The following is a 26,193-nucleotide window of genomic DNA, read 5'->3' as shown; positions in this document are numbered from 1 at the left end:
AGCCACTACCAAAATCAGACAAAATGATGTGATATGCTGTATATATTTCCGAGTTCACATAGGGCATATTTATCAGAAAGACCATAACAGCTAATCTCAGAGGCGAAGCAGGACAGCTGATGATGAATATTAGAGTACGTGGTACGAAAATGAAAACAAATCAAGGCTAAAAGCTCAATATATAGCAATCACACAATGGTGACCACGAATTCGAAACAATCAGATTAAGGTTATTGCTCCTTTACCCATGATAAATTAGTGAACTGACTGGCCAGCTAAATGTCGGTCAGAGGTGGAGTAGTGTACCAGATAGCTGCAAACAGATTCAAACCCTTGTTATCACCCGCTCATTTCAACCAAACACTTGTAGGCAGCAAACAGTTCTAGCTGTTGTCCATGCGATTAGCGAGAGATAAAATCTCACACGTCACTGCCAGGAGAAACGATGACTAAGCTAGAATTCAGTTAGACGCAAAGTGCTCACAAGGTCACACAGGTGGGATGCTATCTACTTTTTCGATCACATTAGAAATGATCGATACTCATGGTTGCTAACCTCCCAACGGGTTTGTTTTTTTTTTTTATGGAAGGGTCCGTTAAACAATACGAAGAGTTGGTTGTGATTCAAAACGCACTCGCGTACAGCCTCCACCTGTCGAAAAAAACTCGACCGCTGCTTATACTCACTGGTCAGTTAAATGTTACCTGGCAATTTCCCGTGTTGACACACAGTCTAGGTTAGACTAAATCATATAAAATCGGGGCAAACATGGCTGCAAGAAAAAAAAATTAATATTATTTAAAATCCAGAGATTTCCTCCACTTTTCCTTTTGAAAGTTGTAATAGAAACTATAACTGCAGTCTGCATATAATATACTTTTTTTTAACCACCAACTGTCCAACACACAGTGACAGAAAAATGATGCAACCATGCACATGACCAAACCCTACAAGGTCCATCTCAGTTTACATACAGACAAAGGTCACATGCCTTCTAGGGAAATCTCGAATACCAACCTTGATTGTGGAGTGGTCAGGTGGCAGTGGCAAAGCAAAGTCATCTAAATCCTCTTTGATCGGACCTTGATTTAACAAGTTTAGCTGCTGAGTACTGGGTTGCCTGATTTATGATGTATAATCATTTTCAGCCTGCTATAATTTCTAAGCGTTCTTTAAGCTAGCAGAAGTCCTACTTTCGTCACCCTTTCATTGTCGGTTGGACATCAGCTATTCTCGGTATGTTTCAGTGACAGACAAGTATCATCTGCTAGTAATTCTTTATGTGAAAGGGAATCTCGGCACCCGCCAGCGACAGATCTCTCCCTGCATGTGGTCTGTAAGGGAACCAAGATTTCTTGCAGGCTGGGTCCATTCAGGGGCGCCCGGTAATGTAGTGGTTAAAACATCTGCAGTGAGAAACTCAGGGTTCATTTCTCGTCTCGAGACTTTGTACGTGACATCTTGTCCGCAGTGCTGAGCGTCGGGGTTTTTCTCCGGGGTTCTCCAGTTTCCTCCCACCCCCTTCCTCCCTTCCCCTCTCCCCCCATAGTGCGAAATCACCTCAAGGTGGAAGTACTTTCCTACTAGATAAACCAACCAACCAGCCAACTACCTGCTCCATTCCTGTTGTTTATCATATTTTTAAGGCTTACATGCAGAACTGAAATTGTGCAACTGATTGTTTACCCTAGACTTATAGATTTCGAAGCTTTGATGAGGACGTTAGATGAACTCCATCGGTTTCTTGTTCCTGGTTCCTCCTTCTGGACTCTGCTCTTTCCTCATCTTTCCTGTGTGATTACGTCCTTGGAATGTATTATACATGTATAAGGAATTTTTTAAAAGTTTAAAGATGAGGGCGTTTATTTGTACATCTTGTTGAATCACTTACATTTATATCTACTTTCTTATCCACCCTTGCATGAACGATTTTCCTTTTTTTCCAAATATGTCTATTCGCTCCGACTGACTCCCCATCTTCCCCATCCAGGTACTACTAATGTTTGACTGATGAGTATGACATTTGGGTGCACTCGTTTATTTTGTATGTGCATCATTGTATGCATGCATGTGTGGGAGTGGAGTAGGGGTGCAGTACGTGGGTGTGTGTGGTACTGGTACATATGTATAGACTCTTTGTAAACGCCACGAACTCCTCCATCAGGTACCTGCGTTGCTACCAATAATTATTATTATTCCATGTTATAAAAGAATAAATACTAGTGGACGCTAGAGTCCACCCTAAGTCCTGTGAGCAAGCTGGCCAGTCAAACTGTCGGGATGTCCCTATTTATCATTTTCCTTTGGGAAAAGACCGGGGTGGGCGTACCTGATGCAAAAATTAAGCGTTTGATGCACACTTCGTTCGATTAGCACCACATGGACAAGTTAAAACAGTTTATGGTGTAAACATACGCGTGCACACACACATATATATTTTGTACGGCAACATATACATTGTACGTGTCTTTAGATTATCTGTTCAGATTTTGTAAAGAACGACTTGATAAAACTTTTCTCCTTAAATTGATTGTCTACCCGCGTCACCTGAAACTACAAGCTAAAAAAATCCAGACACGTGAGGATGAGTCATGACGCACATGCACCGCCTGACCTGATCGTATTGATGAGGAAGTTTTATTTACTATTTGAATATTTAAAAATATATATTAATGAACACTATATACATACCAATAGACTCAAGCAACTTGATATGGATAGACTTCATTGCACCTGGAATGTTACAAACGTCACGAGTTTTTACCCTTATTACAAACTAACATACTACTAATCATCACACACTAATTAAATTATCACAAACTAACATATTACTAATTATCACAAACTAACATATTACTAATTATCACAAACTAACATATTACTAACCCAGAAGGAAAAGCAGTTCAGAGTTCAACTGCTTAAGATGGAGAGGGAGGCTGTTCCATAGCACGCTCCCTGAGTATTTTAGACTTGATTTAAAAAGGTCTAGTCTAGGAATGGGAATATTCAGTTTTGGGAGAAGTTCTGTTGTGTTATTGGAGAAAAATAATAGAGTCTTGGCGATAGTTTACCCTTCAGTATTTTGTACATAAAAAATGAATTTATTAAATTTAAGTCTGTCTTTTAGAGGAAGGACGCCCAGAGAGGTGAAGTGATTTGGGTCTATATTCAGCTTTGATTGCTCGCATCTGAACACTTGCTAGAGCAGCTAGACAGCTAGAGGTTTCGTGGAAGCTCGATCCACTATAGCTGAGTCCCAGATCGAGGGTGGAGGCATAGTCATGCAATGACTGAATGTGGGTAGTATAGATCGAAGAGTTTTTTTGTTTGAGTGTCTATAAATGTTTAATTCTTGACAGCTGATATACTTTCTTGGAGATGCTTTTGCTTGTGGCAGAGATCGATGTGTTGGGACCACGATAAGTTATTGTCCATGGTAACACTCATGCAGGCCCGTTCTTAGCCCCCGCGGGGCCCGAGGCAAAGGGCATGTGCGGGGCCCTCACGCCACGATCACACGGTTTTAGTTGGGATCTAAAGTCACTTTTTTCCTCAGGGATATCTCGTCTTTTATCATTGACAGCACGCTGCATACACATTACAACATAAACCTACGATTAATTTATTTGTAACGTTCGTCAATAGCGCGGGGCCCTAGGCAGATGCCTCGTCCGCCTGCCCCTAAGCACGGCCCTGCACACATGCGATTGTGGAACTGTACTTACATTATTGACTGCGCGCCGATATGGATACTTGGAAATGGTGTGGCTAGGTTTTGTCTTTTCTGTCTGGTTGTTAGAAGCATGACTTCCGTTTTTCGGGGGTTCAGTGACATGTGGTTTGAATCAATCCAAGCCCGAAGCTCGTGATCGGCGCTCAGCTGTAGGAGCTAGGCAAGTGGGTCAATCTGTATAATTGGTGGTGTACGTGTGTGTGTTGTATACAGATGTTATACAGGTAGGTCAGGGTTTCAGTAATGGGCGGTGGTGAAAGCTTTAGAATTTTGTTGTCGATGCTGTCTGGTCCTATGGTGTTAGTATCTTTGAGTTTGGTAAAGTGCCGGATTGATATACTTCCAATATACTCGATCATTGGGGGAATAGATCTATTCGAAAGAGCGGTATCAATTTGTTTTGACTTACAGAGGCTTTGTAGTTTATCTGTTTGTTTTTCGTGTGACTTGTCGTTTGAGACTACCCCAGTAGCAATTCCTGAAAATTCCTATAGTACACACCTATAGTTATACCGATCGATCAGGTGACCGCAATATGTTAACGAGAATTTTCGGCCTACTGTTGGCGTACCTATATAATGCCCGACTTCCATTGATAACTGAGCCAAACTTATCTCTTTGTTCTCGCGTCCTTGAAATGTAAAAACTCGTAGGTGTGCGAAGGTGAGCTGCCACGTACTCCCCAGAGGAGGGAGAGGGTGAGTGGAGGAAGCAGAGGAGAAATCGAAGGGAGCATGAGATCGACGGGGGAGGAGACATGAAATGACACGGCGCAGAAGGTTCAAGGCCATGCAGGATCACATGGTTGAGTCACATGATTCCGTCACGAGGCTAAGAAGGACAACTCTTAATAAAGCGGAGCAGACGCGAAGAGCGTCACTTGTCCACTTGTCCGGTGTACTTGCTTACAGTAGAAAAACCATGGCTAGTACGCCTATTTACCTTGCTTTTGTTGTAGTGTGTGTGGTGGCTACATCTGCCACAGCTACCATTTATTCATTCGATGATTCTAGGGGTGTCGGGCGCAGATTCGATGGAATCGGAGGACTCAGCGGTGGAGGCGTAAGTATAAACTTGTACAAGAATACTTTAACAGCAAGTTAGCATGGCATGCTTTTTTTTTTTTCCATTTAGCCCTCGCGCTTTACAGAGGAAAAATAAGCTAAGGGATTAACTAAGAACTGTAGTAATATACATAACATGATATCGACAGAGAGTGGAAGGTGAACATGTACACAAGTAGTGGTTAGAAAGATATTTACAAGGGTCCTGGAGTTTGGAAGTACATGTATCTCTCAGTGTTTTATGGTTTAGAAATCTTTGTTGGAAGATGCCTCATAAAATACTTGTTGGGTTCTCAGATAGATTTTGGGAAATGGGGGGGGTGGTGAGGTTCTGTCTCTTTTGTTGTGTTGTTAGAAGCATAACTTCACTTTTGATAGGACAAAAGCTTATGAGCACTTTGTTGTACGAGCTGCCAGTGGCTCTGTTTGTTTGTGACATAAATGTATTGTCTACAAACATTTTGCATGATTGGGAGATATGAAAGGGAAGGTTGTTTATGTAAATAGAGAACAGAAGAAGATCTAAAATTGAGTCATGTGGGACACCAAATTTTTTAACTGCAACTCTGTGTTCTGTTTGAGATAAAAAATTTAAGGAATTGGATGGAGCAGTTCCTAAGTTTGTAAAGTTCTTATTTCTTGATGAGTAGGTCATCATCAATTATGTCAACATCTTTCGCGAAGTCTACAGAGGGCCGCAGCATAGTGATTGACATTTATGTTGTTTAACCACTGGTCTGCTAGAGATGCTAGTGTTGTGTAGCAAGAGTGTTTGTGACTAGAAGGACTGTGAACTGTCCAGAACATGGAGGCAGACCCCAAACCTATTCTTGACATACTCATTACTACTGGGTGGGCATGGAAAGATTTGCACTTGTAGACCCTTACATGTACTGAGTGCTTTTAGAGCAAATCATAAAATATAGGCTGAATAATTTTATGTTTTCCTGGGACAAGATTATTTCCAGCAGAGTAAAATCTCTACAATGTACATAAATATTTAAACTACATTTTACAGAAATTCCCCACCAACAAAAGAAATGCAAATGAAGGAAAAGTGTGAAAATTGTATTTAGCTAACACTTGCAATTCGTATCCTCTATGACTCAAACAACAAATTGACATCAATATAACAGCATGATTAGGTCAGGGTTCATCAGTTGTATGACTTTGGTCCTTGTTCATTTGGCCCCAAGATTTCTGGTCTTGTCACCTGTCTCAGGCAGCTAGGCCAAGGTGCTTGTCATTGAGTCTGTTTTCCAATTAGTCATAGCTGTTTCTGATTCTTTTATGCCTGTAGAATAATTACAAGTGACTACTTCTCTCATTATATCATTGCTTGCCATTTTGGTTGTGTTATGTTGTGTAATATATTTTCACCAACAAGTTCTGCATGTTGGAGACTTGTGAACTGTTCAGTGCAATTTATTACTGTTGAAAGATTTGCAGTACACTGTGCACAGTCTTGCACAGTTGCATTCTTGTACTATAGTGTGCATAATCAGCTTGCAGATGCATTGTATTTTTTCTGTATTACATGTACAATTATTGCATAGGTTTGTTTTTTAATTGCTATTCTTGCATCATCAGCTATATTCAATTTTTTAAGCTTCAATAAGTAGTGGTTCAGCGGGATATCTATCAATTTTTGACTGATGTATTAGTAAAATTGACTTACTAACATCAACAGTAGTTGGTAACAATAGAAGGAAAAGTTTGCTTTGTGCAGGCAGATTGTATGCTGACAAGATATGGGTTATGTTGAGCACAGCTAAGATATATAGAATATGGGTTGTGGGTCTAGTGCAGTTAGAATATCTCTTGAAAAAGTTAAGCAAGATGGCAACGAATTTTGTTTATGTGAATATAGTGCAGAATGTGTTGTAAGACCGGGAAGGTGTACAGTTTTATTATAGTTGAATACTTGAGTCTAGCAGTGAGCTAAAATGTTTCTAAAATATTAGCAGTTTAGCTGACTGCTAGGTAATAGTATCCAGGTAGCAGGATTGTGCACCCAGCCCCTGGCAGTTAGTCTACTGTCTGCTCCAGACTAGGCTCAGACCTCATGCTTGTTTTCTCCTGGCGGCCTGGTTGGTCATCAGAGGCACCTACTCAGCAACTTACACTTTTGACGATAGACAAGGTCTGGGTCGCAGGTTTGATGGAGTGGGAGGTCTGAGTGCAGGGGTGAGATTTCCACTTCAGCAGTTGCTCAGTATCATAAAGAATTATTATATTTTCTCATTTTTAAATATCTTGCGTAAGCATCTCTTAATTGTTTTATTTTGCTCCATGATTTACTATTTCAATTTTTGAGAATACAGTCAAATCTCGCTACTATGCCACCCCACTACTATGCCACTCTCAGTACTATACCACTTTCACTCGGTCCCGACTATAAATTCAATGCAAAATAAATTTACTATGCCACCCCCTACTCTCGCTACTATGCCACTTTTGTGTGACTGTTAAAAGGCATAAGTTGTGAAATTCCGCGCAGTGCTCGATTATTACATGTATATTGTAGTGTGGGACATCGCAGTTAGGTGGGATGGAACATAACACGCACACAGGGAGGGTGGAGGCTGGCGATAGGGGGGTGGTCGCTGACCGGGTGACAGCCACGTGACAGGGAGAGCCGAAGGGGGTCGACTAGTGACAGGATGCAGGTGCGCGGATGTGGTTAGGAGGGGTGTAGGATGAAGAGGTGAGGGGGAGAATGAGAGGAGACAGCTAGCGCCAGCAAACGATTCTTGAGAGCTTTGGACTGACGGGTAACTTGAGCAAATAAAGCCTTTTTTACGAACCCTCGCTACTATGCCACTCTCGCTACTATGCCACTTTTGCTCGGTCCCGGTAGGTGGCATAGTAGCGAGATTTGACTGTACAGTATCAGTTTGATCCAGCAAACATTCAGATAATATACTGTTGGTACAGGTTTATAGCTGTAGTGAAGGATAGACCAAAGGGAGCAAATACAGGTGGTGTCAGAACATGCATTTTCAAGATTTCAAGATTTCAGTTTAAAGCAGATCTGAAGATATTAGCAGGTTCCTTTCACTCCAGTACAACCTAGGCACCAAATCTCTCGTGCGTACAAGCATGCCCAACAGTTTAGGTGTAGAAGCATGTACCAATAAGAACCACAACTCCATATTTATGCTAAGAGTTACCACTTGTATGGCTCCCACTCAAGCTGAAATTAGTAGGCTCTAATTACACCTGAGAGCACTAAAGTGGCTGGTTGTATTAAAGAAAAGGGACTAGTTGTGAGAATAGAGATATTTAACTATGGTCAAGATTTACAACTGCACCAGTCTGATCATCCTTGCTGGCCATTAACAGAGTGGTGGAAACTTCAGAAACTTCATCAGCGGACTGTTGGTGGTCCCAACATTAATTAAAAACTATGAGATAGAAGACGAGTTTTCTGCACAATCATATGGAACTGAAACAATCAGGAGTAGACATTTCTTAGATATTTTGAAGGAATGTTAGTGTAAAAATTCTCATATTACCACAGTCAAAGCAAAATCTTTGTTCAAAACTAAGAAACTGGAAGTTGCCTATGACTAGCTCAACCTTCTTTACAGCAGATGAGCAGCCTGTCAGCACTGCTTCACTCCACATCTGTTGGTGTCTTTGATCTGCTCAACTCCACTCTCTTTTATGCCATAGAATCATAGGCAATACCTCTGCCAAGCACCTTATTTTTTTTAAACTTACTTTTCTACAATGTCTTATCAGTACTTCATAAATTCATGTACAATTGCTCTTATTCAAGAGGCACAAACAAAAATACTTTGTAATGCTGACTCGGTCCTATTCGAAAGCTTCTGTCACCTAATACATCTGTGTCATGCCAATCTACAGTTACACTTTACTGTTTTTATGCATAGTCATTTTAGTTTATTTAAAGACAAAACTAAGGGTAAACAGTTTTAATTTTGTTGTGTTCCAAGTAATCTTGTATGCCCAGCATTCTTGGAAAGAGCTAGTTTCTTATATGATGAGAAAATGTCACTGCAAAATTCATAGCAATGTCAGTGATAAGAGCTTGTATTGTAAATCTGAAGGAAGTCACACACAGAGAACTCCTTGTTGCAATATGCACTATGCCAAGCTTCTTTTCATAAAACACTATGGGTACAATCTGAGAAACTTCTGCATGAATCTAAAAGCATAAAACAAGATAATACAGCACCCATTTATCCGTTGTGCAGCCACTGTAGAAGCTTTGTGAAATATGTCACTCAGGTTCAAGAAGGGAATGAAATAAGTAAACACTGTGTTTTGCTCTTGAAATGTCTTCAACTTGCACTCAAGTCATGAACAAATAAGTAGAAAAAAATAAGGACTTCAAAAATCTTAATTTTTCACCTTAAAGAAGCTAGAAGTTTTTAATTCATGTTTTTAGTGTCGCTGTGTCTGCCTGTGTGTGTATTTGTGGAGTGGGGGGGTACATGTTAGTGAGTTTGTGTGTGCATGCATTTGCATATTAATGTAGTGAAAAGGGGTACAAAGTCTTTTTAATTGTATATAATGGTGTCACTAATACACTTTTTGGTTAGTTGTTTAAAAATTTTTATGAGGATGAAGCTATTGCATTTTCTTTATCGATTACCTTTATGGGTGAAGCTGGGTTGGGTTTCTTTTTTTGTGACCTGTTTTGTAGCAGACATATGACAATTTTAGCCTAGACTAAGCTTTTGTAGCAACTAAGAAAAAGCCAATAAAGAAGATAAGAGATGAAGTGAAAACCAAACAGCTGTTTCTTGTGTCAGCATGTAGACAGTGATGGTGATTTTTACACTACAGGCAACCTCCAAGCTTCTGGTGAACTATCCCCAACAGTACAGAGATGAAATCTTGGACTATTTATTCAAGGTGAGTACTGAACATGGGGTATTTTTCAGGATATTCTGTCATGGTGAATAACCATGGGGCTCAGCAAGGTGGAAAATGTAAAACAATTTTCTTCTAATTGCTGAACCAATTTTTCTTTTCAGAGATATGCTGATTTTGTTAATTTATTTATATAGCATTAAAGAAATTTGCAAAGACTCCACGAAAAGTTTACGGATTCTAATTCATATAATTATAACCATTTTTCAATAAGTTTGCAGACTTAAAAATTAATTTTTTTTTTCACTAGACATATATATAGGATAGCTAGACATATATATATAGGGTGTTTTTATATAGTACGCAGTTTTTTTAAAATGCAATAAATCAGCTAAAATCAAAGCAAAATTCAAAATTCTTCAACTTCATTCAACATATACTCCAATATAATAAAAAGGATCTCGAGCATATGTCCACCTTCACTTTATCTGCAGGCAGTACTCAATTGTTGACATTAACGATTACCTGTTAAATTTCTATCTTCAGTTCGGCAATGCACTTGAGGTTTGTTCATCTAAACTTGAGAATTCACATATCCCCATTAAAAGAGGTCACAAGGTGTAAGGTCACATGACCTTGGAGGCCATTCTTGGTCGCCACTGTGAAGAGAGATCAGTCTGCGTAGCACTGTCCATTTTTGTTGTGAGTTTTCACAATAAGAATGCTTTGCTCGATACTGAACAGCTCCATGGCTACAAAATGAAAAAATGACAAATGGTCTTCAAATCAGAGTGAAAATAAATAACGAAAATGATAGGGTCTGGGCTTACAATCTTCCCAAAAAACCCACAAAATTAAAAAAAATGAGTGCTTTATGAAACATCCTTTATTTGAAATATAATTTTATGTTATGTGGCAAAACTTGCTTGACACATTTGAGGGTTCTCCTCAGATCGGAAATTTTGCATTGAAAATACTGAAGCAATCTCCAGGCTGAGAGTGTATTTGAAAGATGAATTTAAGAGGGTTTTGAAAAGTTTTTCTTGTAATATAAAAAAACATGTGATCCACACATAATATTGTAGATTCAGTTATTGCAAGATGCATTTACATAGATAAAGCGGTGAATAAAGCAGTGTGTGAAGTTTTTAAAGATTATTCATACAGCATTTGGCATAGATGAGGGGTGTGCACAGCCCATATTTTGGATAATTCTGTTGTGTAATATTCATGGACTATGCATGAAGATGGATTATTTCTTTGGGTTTCAGCCCAACTTTGGAGCGTCACTTCAGATACTAAAGGTGGAAATAGGTGGTGATATTCAAAGCACAGGTAGGGGGAAGTACGAAAGCTTTGCATTTTGTTGAGTATTATTGAAGCAGAGTATGGTCTTGCATACCTTGTGTATTCAATAGACATTGTAGCACAGTGTGACCATCTTACAAATTCACAAGTATACTGTGGCAAAACCAAAAAGACAAGGGCAGCCCAGTGTGGCCATCTTACAACCCATGAGTAGTAGCTCAGACAGGTTTACTGCGGTAAAGTCATAAAGACAAAGATAGTATGGTGTGGCCATCTTTAAGTTCATGAGCTAGAAGCTGCAGCCAGAGAAACCTACAAAAAACAATTGGGTGCCCTTTGGTTTGTCAAGTGACCAGGGAGATCAACCAGTAGAAAGTTGACAACACAAAAGCAGACATGAACTTTTTAGATTGCAGAAACTGACAGGAAGGGTTGAACAGGACTTAGCCTATAAAGCTCAAGGAAGATAAACTTACAGACTGCAATTGTTGTGAGACTATGATGCATTGATGATAACACCAAGATTGTGGATGGTCTAGGAAAATAGAAATAGATATTGATTGAACTTTAGAAGATTGTGTGAGGACATTGATAGGGAGACATCAAGGGTGCTTTTTAATTGCAATAGTGTGCAGCCATTCAGCCAGTGTGAGATTCAAAAGTCTCATAGACTTGATAAATAAGTATACTTTATTCAGCCTGAAATTGATCAGCTTTTTCTGTTCTTGACATCTTCAGCTGTTGCTGACTCAGGGCTCTTTTGTGTAGTATTTCATATCAGCAAACTATATCTATAGTAAGTCACCCTGTACTATTAATAAGGAATCAAGATTTTTTAACAAGGACAGTTGAAAATATCTTTATTATATATTTTGTCTTGTGATATATTTTCAAATTTACATCAGTAATTTCTTTATGTACTTACTGCACAATATCTAGCAGAAGTTAAACCTGTTTAGATCATAAAACAAACTTTTGAGAAGTACTTATAGTCATGACTGAGTATAAATATATCACAATTTGGTAATTTTTTTAAATTATTCAAAACAAAGAAGACATGAGTACAAAGTGTTACTAGTAAAGATATAGGATTAAAATACTAGTGCATGTAGTAATTCGCAACAAATTATTAGCATTATACACATACTGGCCAGGTTCAGCAGCAGGGACTATGTGACCGAATCAACAGGGAGATAGTGAATATAATCTAATCTGTCATTTGCTTAGTTGCATTTTTATATTATTATCAATGTTGGTCTTGACTGACTCCATATCTGACCTTGGTTAAATCTCTACTTTATCTCAATTTCTGCTTTCTTGGTGATATCTCCCTGCCTCTTTTGTTACTTTTTAGTCTTGTGTGAACACTTTGAGTCTATGTGTGTGTGAGAGAGAGAAAGAGTTGACAAGTTGACATAAACAATTCATTATTCACAAAGCAATAAGGAAATTTTAACAAAATTTTGTTGTCTGACCCTCACCATAAAGAGAGAAAAGGAAGGGAAAGTAACTAAACAATGAGATAACAGGAACAAGATAACTTCAGAGCTGTAGTATAGTAAATAGACACACTTGTAGTGGACAGATGGACACTTCTGAGCTCCACTACAGTAGACAGATGCACTTGTAATGTACTGTAGTGAACAGATGGACACTTTTGTGCTGTACTGTAAGGGACAGACACTTCTTTGCTATACTGGACAGATGGCACTTTTTGAGCTGTACTGTAGCAGACAGACATATACTACTGTAGTGAACAGACACACACTTCTGCATGGTATTGGATAGAAAGGCAGACTCTTCTGAGCTATACTGTAGTGAATAGACTTTGAAATTTGTCAGCTTAAGTAATAGAGCCTTATATCAAAGTGTATATTTTGGCATTTTATCTTTGTAACTGTAAATATATTTAGCTGTCACTAAGTAAAAATAACAATGAAAGAATTACTGGGATTTCATTTCAGATACAAGGTAGCTCATATTTTACTTGTATTTATATAGTAATGAGATGCCTTTCTTATTTTACTTTTCTTCAGATGGTACTGAAGCATCTCACATGCACAACAGCTGGGAGGAGAACTATCAGCGGGGTTATGAGTGGTGGTTGATGACAGAGGCCAAGAAGGTCAGAAGAGTGACTTTCTTGAGTTACTGTTTTCAGTCAGAAAAATGCAATCAATTATTGGTGACCTAATGTCATATGAGTGTGTGGGACTAAAACTGACTGAATCTTGACATGCCATGCATGCATGCAGATTATTTTTCAAGGCCAACAGTCATGTGGATATGCTGGAGATCTCTGACAGACTGTGTAAAAGTACTTTTCTAAGGGTCTTTTGTAGCAGTTCTGTGCTGAATTCATGGTGTCATGTTCTTGCTGACACTTACATTTCTTATATGGTTGACTTTTGGTTTGTTTTTAGACTTTCACATACAGCTCATTGGACTTGCATCCACACCTGAAAATGTACTTTACAAAATCAGCTATTATAGTTATTAGTATTCTACAAAACAGACTTTGTTGTGCATTTAATGCAGTGGTTCTCAAAGTATGGTCCACGGACCACTTGTGGGCTGCACGCATGTCAGGTGGTCCATGGCTGACAGTCATCATATGTCAGCAAAGTGATGTTTAAATGGCCAGAGACGATAATTAATCCAGTATTGATTTCACACGTTTTAATTTTTTCAATGCCCAACTGATTGTTGGCATAAAACGCTGGCTGACCAACTAAGTCTTGACATCACAGATCGGGCATTACATCATTTAATCATATCATCTGTTACCCTTAGTAATGCAGTCCACATCCTTATTTTTAATTTTTACATGTACTTTGCAAAGTATATGATTTTATGAAAACTTATTACTATACCACTGAAATACATTTAGTTTTGAGTTGTAATGATATGAATGCGGCAATTGAAATTTAAATTTCACGGTACAGAATGATTTTAGGCCTTGGTGGTCCACCGTATTTTTTACTTTAGTACTTTGGTCTGTGATCCAAAATACTTGGAAAACCACTGATGTAATGGATATAGTAGTCAATCGAGAATGTTCCTTTAAACCCTTGTTTAGCCCTTTACATTCCCTCCCTTCCTATACAAAATGGTACGCAACAGGTCTTGTTGTGACACAACTCATGAACTCTGTAATCTGTGCTGCTTAAGGGAGTGAATAAGGTGTAATCATGCTGTTCTGTGTGCTGGTGAGTCTCACTAAGGGTTTTTAAAAATTAATAAGTGCCGTAAATTCCAGAATATGTGCCTATAATATGTTTATATAATTGGCAAATGTAAATATAACATGCTTAACTTTTTTTTCAGAGAAACCCTGATATCAAACTGTATGGCCTGCCTTGGGGATTCCCTGGTTGGATAGGCCAAGGTACTGGAAACCCTTATAGTAATCCCAATGTCACCGCTGACTACATTGTCAGGTGGATTGCTGGAGCTAAAACCTTCTACAACCTCACCATCGATTTTGTTGGGGCAAGTTGTACCCAGCTTTTTCTGCACAGCATGCTACCCAAATATCTATGCACAAAACAATATTTCAAGAAAAACGAATAACCAAAATGTGTCCCTTATTAATGCATAATGAAAAGTTCAGTTTGGGGATATTTGATTAATCAAAATCAAAAGTAATAACAAAAGCTCATGTTCATAATGGGCAAGACCTGTAGGTAAAAACATGATTTCATTAGATATAATTAACTAATTTCCTGCAGTAATTTCTCATTCCCCGAGCTATTTGTATATGAATGTATTCTGTATAGTCACTACATTTTTATACTCTGTTCAGAAACCTATATCTGTTTTGTTGAAAAATCTATGAAATATGGTATATGCTGATTTATACTAGTTTATAATAATGAGCAACTTTTAAAATTAATATTGAATAGTATTGAATAGAATGATGTTTATTTGCTTGGAATAAATTGATGTCAAAAATAGAAAACAGAAATATTATTTAAAATGCAACTATTAGAATTGTGCTTATTTGCAAATTGTCTTCTAGTGGGTTCATTGTGTAAATCTGTAATGAAGTCAGTAGCTCACACAGAACTGTGCACAGGACAAAACCATAATCCATGATTGGTTTTCAAACCTAAAGCTAGCTTTATTGTGCTAGTAGTGGTCAAGGAGGAAGAGTACAAGAATATTTGTTTAATCTTTATGTAGCAGTTTTGTGATCTTTTACCTGCTGTTTTTCCTTTTTACAAACTATTGGAATAGAGTAACTTTAGTTGCACCCGTACATGCCACATGTTTTACATCATTGTTGAATTCTTAGTGCAGGCATATGCGAAATGCAGCCAATAAGTTAATAATCTATAATTAACTGCTGAAATAAGATCTACATATAATAACATTCATGTTTAAGAATGTAAGTGTAGCACACATCACGCTGATCAGAGTACTTTCATGGCTTGCTACACACTGCTTATTTTAAGTCAACATTGTGCTACATCAGTGGTGCCCAACCTTTTCTTGCCTGTGGGCTGCACTGGACATAAAATCTTGCGAGCTAAAACATTAAGGTTTTGCCAAAATCCTGACATTAAAAATGAAATTATGTTGTGTCTGGTTAAAATGAGTGGGTCGCACGAGGCACCTTCACGGGTCGTAGGTTGGGAACCCCTGTGCTGCATAATGAAATAAAATTAAAGGACTTAAAAAAGAAATCAGTGTATTATAAATAAGGTTAAAGCAGACAGCAATGCACAATAAAATGTAAAAAACGTTTAGTTTCCAGAATTATTTTTTTAAAAGACAAGTTTACAGTAAGCACCTATCATATTTTAAGCTGATGCTAAGCTGTGGATTGCTGTTCTTTTCTGTCACAGGTATGGAATGAACGAGCTTACGACTCTACTTACATAAAGGTAGGTTTGTTGTTTCATTGGCTTTATAACAAAGTAATATTTTTTAATTATCATGGGGAAATGTTTCATAATCTTAACTGATTTGTTCACATTCCTCATTTGTTTCTAAATATGAAAGGAACCCTTGCAGTCTAAGAAAAGAAAGATTGATACAAATAAAATCATACCAATGAATCAGTGCTAAAATGGCTATCCCCTCTGATATATTTTACTCAATATTTCAGCAAACCTTTCTTGCTGCCATACTCTTGTTGCTTGAATGGCCATGAAAATCATGGTTGTAATCATAATAAAGTTCTTGAATGAGCTTTAGAATCACGAATGTGATCTAACACAGTTCTTGCTTTATGTTTGTGGATCTTTCTGGCGAGTAAAACATAAAACAGTTTTGACACTAAATCAACAACCATCGTGTTGCGAAGACACTCCACCCTCTAACTCACTAAAATGCAAGATTAAATCATTTCCTTTTAAGTGAGGACACAGATGGGTGAATCCCCAATGCAAAGAAAAAAGATGCTTAGAAAAAGCTTCAGGAGAAATTATCAAATTATTAGGAAGTCAAGAAGATTCTTTGCAATTGGAAGAACTCTGGGATAAAAGAAGACCTGATTTAACAGAAAAACAAGAGGCTCGATTGAATCAAGATCAATAAAAAAAAAAAAAATAAATAATAAATAAAATAAATTAAAAAATGTCTGAGTATCAGAAACACCAGCACAAAGACAAATTAAACAAATGCAGGACCAACAACTTACAGTACAATTTTGAGGGGCACTTTCTCAAGCTATTAAAAATATATTTTATATTTTTAGTTAGGTGTATTAAAGAAAATCCCAAGACCCATGGAAAATTTTACTTTTTTAGTATATTTCAAGTAAAAGTATGTTAAAAGATTTTCTGTTTTAATTATTGTCTCATTGGGCCACCTCTGTCAGACATTACAATCAGTTTTTTTCATGAAAGAGTACGCAAACATGACAGCCTCTCTTAAGCTGTGTTTTAGTAATTCAGTTCAAAACATCAGAACCTGTTGTTTAAGCTCAATATGTCATTAACCTTACTTTCCCCTTTAACAGTGGCTATTTGAAAATGTATTTGCATAACTGAGGTACTTTGAAAGAGGAGATAAGCTGGCTGCAAATTTTAGGTATTTGATCATAAATGGAACACTTTCTTCATATGCAATGATCTTTTGTGTCCAGACATTGTTTCCTCTGCTAGACCTTTTCTTGTTTTGTTTTTTTGTTTTTGTTTTTTGTTTTTTTGCTAGGTTTTTTTTTGGTGGGGGCTTGGGGGAAGAGATAGGGAATAAATATATTTCTAATTTTTTTTTCCAGACGTTGCGGGCTCTGCTGGATTCTCGTGGGTTTTCCAGTACGAGGATAGTAGCTTCTGATGATAACTGGAATATTTCTTGGGACATTCTTCAGGACTCTGCCTTAGCTGCTGCAGTTGACTACATTGGGTATATTAATGTTAATGGCTGAAAAATACTTTGTAGAAAGCAGATATGTTCTTGATTTTTATATTTTGTTTGACGACAAATGAACAATGCATATATTATGTATTTTATATATATATATCTCAGACTATAAATTTGATATTTTAACAGCGTTTTTGTGAATGACACAAAGTGGGATAAGTTCATTATATTTTCTTTTTTCTCTTTACATTTCCCAGTGACATGACCATAGGAGTTTACTACCAATGAAAATGTCAGCCGTTGAGGTCCATTTCTTGTATAGAACAAACTCAAAAGAAAGCATAGTGTACTTACCTAGCTTTCCTATAGAAGATTTTTCTGAATTTCAGCTGTGAAATTTAAATAGGAAAACCAACTGTTCCAGTAACATTTTGTCCAAAATGTAACTATAGTAGTTATTATAGTGCCTTTATTTGAGGGTACAAAGCAACTGTTCCAGTAATATTTTGTCCAAACTTGAAGTACAGCATGAAATAATTCTTTACACATCTTACATGTAGTCTGCATCATAAACTTTTCACAATACAGAAGATTTATTTAAAACAGAATAAAGACAAAAGCAGCATACACAATGCATTCTTACAAACTAAATCAGTTAAGGCAGTTACCAGTGTCTGTTTGTTCATCTGCATTTGTGCTTTGATTCTCAAAGATGAAATGAGGCACCATATCTAGATCCATTGCAATTCCACCCGTATCAGTTATAATAGTTGTACAGAACTGACAGGATGTAATGAAGAAGAAAAGGCATAAATAGTGAAAATGACAACCAGTGTCACCAGTTTTATCAGTCTAAATTCGGAAATAGTGTTTTCTCCCTCTTTGCAGTATCCGGAAATAATGTGGTCAGTTACATAATGAGTGCAAAGTATTTGCTGTAGTGGCCAACACATAACCAAGTTTACTTTACTCCACTACCTCAGCTTTTAGACTGTAATATAGAACCAATTGTCACCTTAGGAGCCTTTTAAGTGCTAGCTGAATACTGAAGGAGTTCACCTTCTATGTAGGCTACACTTCACTGGGGTTTGAGTTTGTTCTTGGCAAAAGAGCGAATTGTGAAGCTGATGTTTTCTTTGTTAGTAGAGTCATTCCTGTGGTCATGTCATTGAGTAAATGTTAGTAGAGTCACTCCTGTGGTCGTGTCATTGGAAAAATGTCTAAGAAAAACAATTTACACAATTTTTTTTTCTTGTTCTCATACATCCACTCACTCTTTATTCCAGATTAACCTTATTAGAGTCATGTGCCAAGTTATTACCATTGCAACTTATCCATTACTATGACATTTCTTTTTTCTCATGAGTACTGTATAATGTGTAAAGAGCAACAGATTTTAGGTATCTTGTATGGTCATTTTTTTGTTGAGCAAGAAGCTGGTGTATTTTGTGTAGATTTTTCAAAAACTGTCAGCTCTTCCTTGTTGTGCATCAGGGCTCACTATCCAGGCACCACATCCTCATCTGATGCTCAGAAGACCGGTAAACAGCTTTGGGCCTCAGAGGACTATAGCACCTTCAATGATGAAACAGGGGGAGGCTGCTGGGCACGTGTAAGTGTTTGACTTCATCAGTTCAGTTTATTGCAGCTTAGTCTCTTGAGGCGTCTTTTGACACTACAGTCAAATCTCTCTACTATGCCACCCCGCTACTATGCCACTCTCGGTATTATGCCACTTTTGCTCGGTCCCGACTATAAATTCAATGTAAAAAAAAATTTACTATGCCACCCCCTACTCTCGCTACTATGCCACTATTGTGTGATTGTTAAAAGGCACAAGTTGTGAAATTCCGCAGTGCTCGATTATTATACTCTAGGGTAGTGTGGGACATCGCAGTTAGGTGGATGGAACCTAGCACGCACACAGGGAGGGTGGAGGGTGGCGATGGGGGTAGGTCGCTGGCCGGGTGACAGTCACGTGACAGAGGGAGAGCAGGAGGGGGTCGACTAGCGACAGGATGCAGGTGTGCAGATGTGGTTGGGAGGGGTGGAGGATGAAGAGGCGAGGGGGAGAATGAGAGGAGACAGATAGCGCCAGCTGACTATTCTTGAGAGCTTTGGACTGACGGGTAACTTGAGCAAATAAAGCCGTTTTTACGAACCCTCCATATTATGCCACTCTCGCTACTATGCCACTTTTGCTCGGTCCGGTAGGTGGCATAGTAGGGAGATTTGACTGTAGTTGGATACAGAGTATTATTTTATCACTTTCAGAACTAGTGAGAGCTGCAGACACACACACATAAAGCAAGTTTTGACCTTACTGTAGTCAGCATAGCAGCAGTCAGTTGTCGGTAATATCAACTACACGTATCAACAGCTGATATCAGATTGGAAGTTGTCTACCCTCGGCTTGGAGTGAAAGTCACATGCATACATAATTCTCCAATGTTGTCCACATAGGCCACAGGCAGCTAACTAGAAGCATATGTGTCTGTGTCCCGGCATGTACTCATGTTTGTCCTATCTATCCTGCATTAGAAGTTCCTTGTTTGTCCTTCAAAATTTATGTTGTTGCTATTATTCACTTAATATATATTTATTTTGCTATGAAGAAAGCTTATAGATTTACTGAAATCTGCGGTTGCCTTGTCGGGTCAGATGAAACGATTTTAGGGCCATACACAGCTGGTGGGCCAGACATTCCTCACTCCTAACCTAGAGAACACCAACAAGCAGCTAAAATTAATCGTCCAGGGATTCACCAAGAGTGTTATGGCTGGGCTTAAAGGAAAAACTCAAGTTAACGTGCATTGCCTCTCGTTGTCACAAATATCTCATGCAGCAAACTTAAGATGGATGCTGCTTGTCTCCAGGCATCTCATCTCGGGCACGCTGTTTGTTTTCTCCATGTAGCATCTGTTTACAGGGCTGGCTGCCTTGCCATGTATAGTCTTAGCTGCTGGCTCTGCGTAAAACACCAACCCCATCCCCACCCCACCCCCACTCTTCTTGTAAAAAGCTGCCCGGTGGCGCAACGGTTAGCGCCTGTCACCAATACAGTGAAGGTTGGCTGCCCAGAGTTCATTTCTCGTCTCGGGCACGCTGTTCTTTCTCTGCACGTGGCATCTGTTTACAGGGCTGGCTGCTTGCCGTAATATAGCCTCAGTTGCTGGCACGGCGTAAAACACCAAAGCCCCCCCCCCCACTCTTCTTGTCTCCATTGCATTGCTTCTAGTGGCTTAGGCACACACAGCTATCTTGTGTAGCAGTAAACTTGAGGGGGAAAATTTTGCATCTCTGCATCAAAGAATGCTGTGAACTTTCCCTGGATGATTCCTGGGAATTATTTATTTTTCTTTATCAATTCTATATAAAACTACTTTGCAACTCCCATCAGTTATGCTCACTCTTACTCGTACTTGTTACAAAATTTTGATAATATACATCAGCATACATCAATACTCAAAATACAGAGTTATCCATTATAAATGAAAGTTTAGTACTTAAGCAGTTTTAAAGATTACTTTGGCTATGTAAGGAATCACTAAACCACAATTATTGATTCCTCTGCACTCTACAAACCAAGAGCATATGAAGTGCTGAGGAATCAATTATTGTGGTTTAGTGATTTGTTGTCTAGCATTGCTTCTAATGAAGAGTTCTTCATGCTTGTGCAGATTTTGAACCAGAACTATGCAGTTGGCTACATGACCTCGTGAGTGAAGCTGATTACTTTTTACATATATTAAGTGTCTCTTTTATTTACATTTGACTGTGCTTGCTTTCTTAACACATACTGCTTTTCTTTTTCAATGATGTACCATATTGTTTTTCAGGTAAGTGCTGTTTTATCGATCACTCTTGAAATCGAGCAAAGCTTTATTTTGGTTAGTAAAAATACACTGAAAATGCAGGTATAACATTCTTTATTTAAATATAATTCAGAGATTATTTGATGATGGCTGGATGCCTTGCTGGATTTCTACAAAGTATCCCTGAATCAGTTGCCTATCAGAGTAAAGTAAAAGTAAAGACATGTCAGAGTGAATAAGGTTGAATAAGATCTTACCAACATTTAGTAATGTTGTGAATGAAAGAGAACAGGAACCAGGAAGAGGACATATCAATAAATAAGGAAAAAGAGATCTGCGTATCTAATTAACTTTATCTACATATTAAGTAGTGTGGTAGATGTACCTTTGGATCCCAAGTTCAGACTTCGTGAAGATTACTAATGAAGAGGACATTTCAGTAAACAAGAAAACAAAGAGATCTGTATATCTAATTAACATTATATACATATTCAGTAGTGTGGCAAATGTACCTTTAGATCCCCAATCCAGACTGTTGGTAGAGACTACAAGTAAAGATGAAGGACATGTCAGTTAATAGAAATGTCGCATTTGTGTATCTAATAAACTTTATGTCTTCCATTTCTGTTCAATTAATGTCTGTAATTCATCAAAAACATTTTTCGCACACAGTTAAGTTCTTTTACCTCAGTACAGTCACAGATACAGTAAGGAAGGGATAAAACATTAATAATCTAACATCTTACCATATGCAAAGAACAAAGAAAGTTTACCATCATACTGTCTCAACAAACCCAGTGTGTACCACATCCATACAACCAAACCAGGAATCAGTTGCTCAACATATTTCCTAAAAAAAATTCTAAAGAATCATTTTCAGAAATATATTTTGTTCAAAATCCACTCCTGTGTCATTTAGGTGTGTTGCACAAGCATTGTAATAACATTCTAAGGGTGGTTTTCTTATAAATTTGCTGAAATAGTTTTATCAACAATCAGACTGTGGTTATTAAAAGCATCTTCAAGGAGAAACTCAGGGTGTACAGGAGCGCTCATTATGAATCAATAATGAATTGCATCAGTGGTTTGGATTCTAACAAACAAGCGTCACCAGAATTATTGAAGAGATCACCATAACTATTTATGAAAGCACAGTCCAGTTTGCAATTTAAAAATAAATTGTAGTTGGAGATGCTTTCAATGTTCATCAATTGACAGTGGTATAATTTTTCATGTGCAAAAATGTAATTTAACAAATAAGTTACTGGGTTTCCATGGTATTTTCCCAAAAGAATTTGTAAGAAAATGAAGTTGGCAAATAATATAGTAGTTGTCTCTTGGTGGTGCTCGAGTCACATGGGGATCTGCTATCAGCAGATATTACCAGCTTCTAGGACTGCCAACTCTGGCAGAAATCTCTTCCCTAACTGTTGACTGTAGGTTGTGCTGATACCAACAGTTCTTGTGTCATAGGACCACATTCACAGAAATTCATGCTGGTGACAGTAACATTTTTTGTGTTAAAAATATCACATTAACGTTATTGCATTCAGGAACATTATTTACAGCCTTCACTGTTACACAAGTATCTTTTAGCTTGGAGTTTTTACTGTTTTATAAAACTATATTATGTTAAAACTGTTTCTTGGAACCGTTGGGGATGGTAATTATTACAGTAAACCTCCCATACTATTGATTGTGTTGCAGGACCATCTCTTGGAATTTGATTGCCAGTTACTATAATCCACTGCCATTCTTTCGTGATGGTCTGATGACTGCTGTGGAGCCCTGGAGTGGAAACTACATAGTGGAGACACCAATCTGGCTTTCAGGTAGTTCAGTTATGAAGGGTTAATTTACAGGCTACTACTAGTTGTAGAATAGGCAAATAAACAGGAAAATTATAGAACAGTACTTGCAGAAATGGGAAATAGTAAGTATTAAAATGAGTTAATTTACAGGCTACCAGTTATAGAATAGACAAAATAACAGGGAGGAATATTATAGAATTAGAATAGTATGTGTGGAAATGGAAAAAAGTGGGATTGTTGTAAAAGATGTAGACTTGTTTCATAATGATTCTGGTTCTGTTGTGCTGACAGCCCACACTACACAGTTTACTGAGATTGGCTGGAAATACCTGGCTCATGGGGCTGGTGTTGGACAGCTTCAAAATGGTGGCAGTTACGTCGCATTGGTCAGTCCTGATGGCAAGGACCTCACTATCATCATAGAAACCATGGTGAGTATAGACTTTAATCATAAATCTATTGTAAATGTAGATTTAAGGACCTTGCTGTCATCATAAATCTATGGTAAATGTAGACTCGTTCTCATCATAGAAATGCTGGTGAGTATAGACGTTGACAACAAAGATAGTCTCACATTAGCTTGTCTTTGACGATTTGTTCCCTACTTCTTGTTGATATTCTTGTACACTAATGTGTGCTCTTATTCTTGAAAGTGGGAGGTGTTGTAAGCTGATGGTCAAAGTACTCAGCTTTATAACAGAAGGTTGCCTCTCTTGGTCCTGTTACTGGAAATCTTCTGCCCTGACCAGCGGATGGTTACCAGTTTGTTAATTCTAAGGGTTTTGTTAATTTTCAGATCTCTGATAGAGACATTTCTGAGCAACATTTTTATTTGTTATTTTCAGTGTTATTTATCTAAGACACCCCTACTAAGCTCAAAGTAGTATTCACCATGATGGCTGCTTGCTGAGAGTTAAGGACCTGGCACCATAAATGTGTACTGTGAAAAACCATTTTTTTATTTCAGAGTCATGATCACTCTTTCTGTATCCGCCCATATCTGCCAGCGTACAGTGTGACAGCTCAAAATGCTACCATCAGTCTAGCTGGTTCCTTTGTAAGTTTTGACTTTTATGAGTTGATGAAAAGTAGAGTTCTGTATTTGTGCTGTGAAATACCCGAGACATATCCCTTTCTGATAATCCGAATCCTAACCCTAAATTTTATTTCTGCTTGCGATGCTAAATATATTCCCTTAAGTGTTCCTATGTTTAAAACATAATTCTCTGTGTTATGCCTCAAAAATTGTTCCTCAGTGTATGTTGTTACTGGCTCTGTATCTGTAACCTAGTTAAAGGTCAAGTTTATTTTTTTTATTTCTGAAAAATTCTTTCTTTCATGCAGGCCACTATACAGCAGCTGAATGTATGGTACAGCAAACTTGATTTTGTTAATAGATCTTCAATCTTGTTTGAGAACCTCCAGCCACTGAAAGTAAGTGCCTTGAACATGAACAAGTAAATCGCACGTCACTACAAACTGCTTTCTTTTATTTATGCAGAGTCTAAAAGTGGAATATGAAATATTATCTTTTGTTCTGATGTGCTTCCACAGAATAAGAATGTATGATCTCTGTAATCTCTCTTATCGTAGTCAAATTCTAAAGGTCATTGAGAATGCAAAACTGCAGACTGGAGAAGCAAAAACACATGGAAAATCCACTGTAAATGAGAAAATACATCCAGGAACAGATTTGCAGCATGATTTCTAAGCCTGTTAAGAGATCAAACAAAGCTAAACAAACAGCTGAGCAGTTGACCTCTCAAGCAGTTAGCGCCATATTACCATGCTATCAAATGCAGTGGTAAAACTATGTAGCAAGATATTCTCAAGACCACATTAGAAGTCACACTAGGATAATTAAATGTAGATAGTTCCATCGTCACTGCATGTCTGCAGAGCCCTACATTGCGTAGACAATGTTTAAGGCTTAGAGTATAACTAGGAGTAAAAGAATTGGTGCCTGTGAATGGCAGGTTATAGAAGAAAACAATGCCAGGAAGTAGTTATCTCTCAGTTTCTGTGGCAGGTAAAGTGTTGCTTCTCTTGTAGAGTGTGATCTTTAAGTGTTGTATAGAAATATATTCTCTTTAAATGTAGCACCTGCTTACAGGCTGTGATATGGCCTCAGTTGCTGACAATGTAAATATATTCTCTCTAAATGTAGCACCTGCTTACAGGCTGTGATATAGCTTCACTTGATGTAAACTTAGATATCTGTTTATATAGAATATCTACATTTTAGTACATTTTAAGACTGAAGGCACAAATCTTCAGCAAACAAACAAAAAAAGTTCCATTTCAAAAGTCTGAGGGTGTTAATTTTGTGCAGGTGGTTAACAGTCAGGTAACACTGTCACTGGGCATTGATGAAGTCTACACGCTGACCACTCTTAGCACTGGTCAGAAGGGACAGTACAACCCTTCGCCTCCATCCCAGCCTTTCCCACTGCCATATTCAGACAACTTTGAAAGTGAGTACAGCTCAGTAGCATTGTTCCACAGGTGTGCATGTTAACATATCTTGTGTAGAAATTACACTTTATTGTCACAAAGTAAGCAGTTTTTTCTGTTTTTTTTTTTACTAGTGACACACTCAGTAATTTATTTATGTTCCACACTTTCTGCTCACTTCAGTAGTAACACTAGACTAACTGGACTTCCTTAACTTGCAAACTTGACATTTATGTTGTCCCGCTTTCTTGTACTTTAGACATTAATCCTCTAAGCTGTTTTGCTTTAGAGTTTGTTTTTGTTTGTTTTTGGATAGAACAAGGTAGGAACACACAAGCAAGGAGCACACATGTAAAAGAACAAGTTCTGAAGACAATAAAAAATAAAATATGTACACAGGGCTTCTGTTAAGGCTAAATTCTTTGGGGTCCCAGGGACCCCTTGTTCAGATTTTAAGGGGTCCCTGTTCTTTGCCCAAATTTGAAGGGGACCCCATTGACGAAAATTGAAGGGGTCCTCCGAACTTTTAATGCATACAGTACGCAATATTTTGCGTAAGCAGAAGCCCTGGTACATGAGGGAAGGGGGAAAGTATTAAACCTATTTTCTGCTTCAGGGTAAATGATTAAAGTCTTCTGATCAGTTGCCCCAAAATATCTTACCGTGGGTGGGTAATGTCTGTAAGTGGCTGGGTGTGTGTACAACACATAGATTTTCCTGAAGAGATGTCAAGGTCATGTCTTGTTTGGCAGATAGTCCATGTCTAAGATCGTTTACTAATATGCACATTTCTGGAGCATTGTAACCATTGGAAAAGGCTTTACATTAAAGAATAAAAATTAGTTAT

At 37.9% G+C, this 26,193-nt stretch overlaps 1 protein-coding gene across 3 annotated transcripts in view; it reads left to right on the top strand.

Moving 5' to 3' along the window:
* The first annotated feature begins 4,575 nt into the window (after positions 1-4,575).
* The window catches only part of LOC112563838 (galactocerebrosidase-like), a 32,311-nt gene continuing 10,693 nt past the window's right edge, over positions 4,576-26,193 (top strand). The window contains exons 1-15 of one of the 3 annotated variants that reach the window (XM_025238214.1): positions 4,576-4,796; positions 6,848-6,985; positions 9,617-9,685; positions 10,915-10,978; positions 12,988-13,076; positions 14,279-14,443; positions 15,802-15,840; positions 17,181-17,308; positions 18,761-18,878; positions 20,947-20,984; positions 22,789-22,913; positions 23,184-23,323; positions 23,860-23,949; positions 24,237-24,326; positions 25,225-25,366. In XM_025238214.1, the coding sequence (XP_025093999.1) occupies positions 4,656-4,796; positions 6,848-6,985; positions 9,617-9,685; positions 10,915-10,978; positions 12,988-13,076; positions 14,279-14,443; positions 15,802-15,840; positions 17,181-17,308; positions 18,761-18,878; positions 20,947-20,984; positions 22,789-22,913; positions 23,184-23,323; positions 23,860-23,949; positions 24,237-24,326; positions 25,225-25,366 (1,576 nt within the window). In that variant the 5' untranslated portion in view covers positions 4,576-4,655. The remainder of the gene's footprint in view (positions 4,797-6,847; positions 6,986-9,616; positions 9,686-10,914; positions 10,979-12,987; positions 13,077-14,278; positions 14,444-15,801; positions 15,841-17,180; positions 17,309-18,760; positions 18,879-20,946; positions 20,985-22,788; positions 22,914-23,183; positions 23,324-23,859; positions 23,950-24,236; positions 24,327-25,224; positions 25,367-26,193) is intronic. The other 2 variants (XM_025238213.1, XM_025238215.1) reach the window with 2 other exon arrangements.

This window comes from Pomacea canaliculata, linkage group LG5 (genome assembly GCF_003073045.1).
Source record: "Pomacea canaliculata isolate SZHN2017 linkage group LG5, ASM307304v1, whole genome shotgun sequence".
In the NCBI taxonomy this organism is placed as follows: domain Eukaryota; kingdom Metazoa; phylum Mollusca; class Gastropoda; order Architaenioglossa; family Ampullariidae; genus Pomacea; species Pomacea canaliculata.
This window is presented reverse-complemented; position numbering and strand designations above follow the sequence as displayed.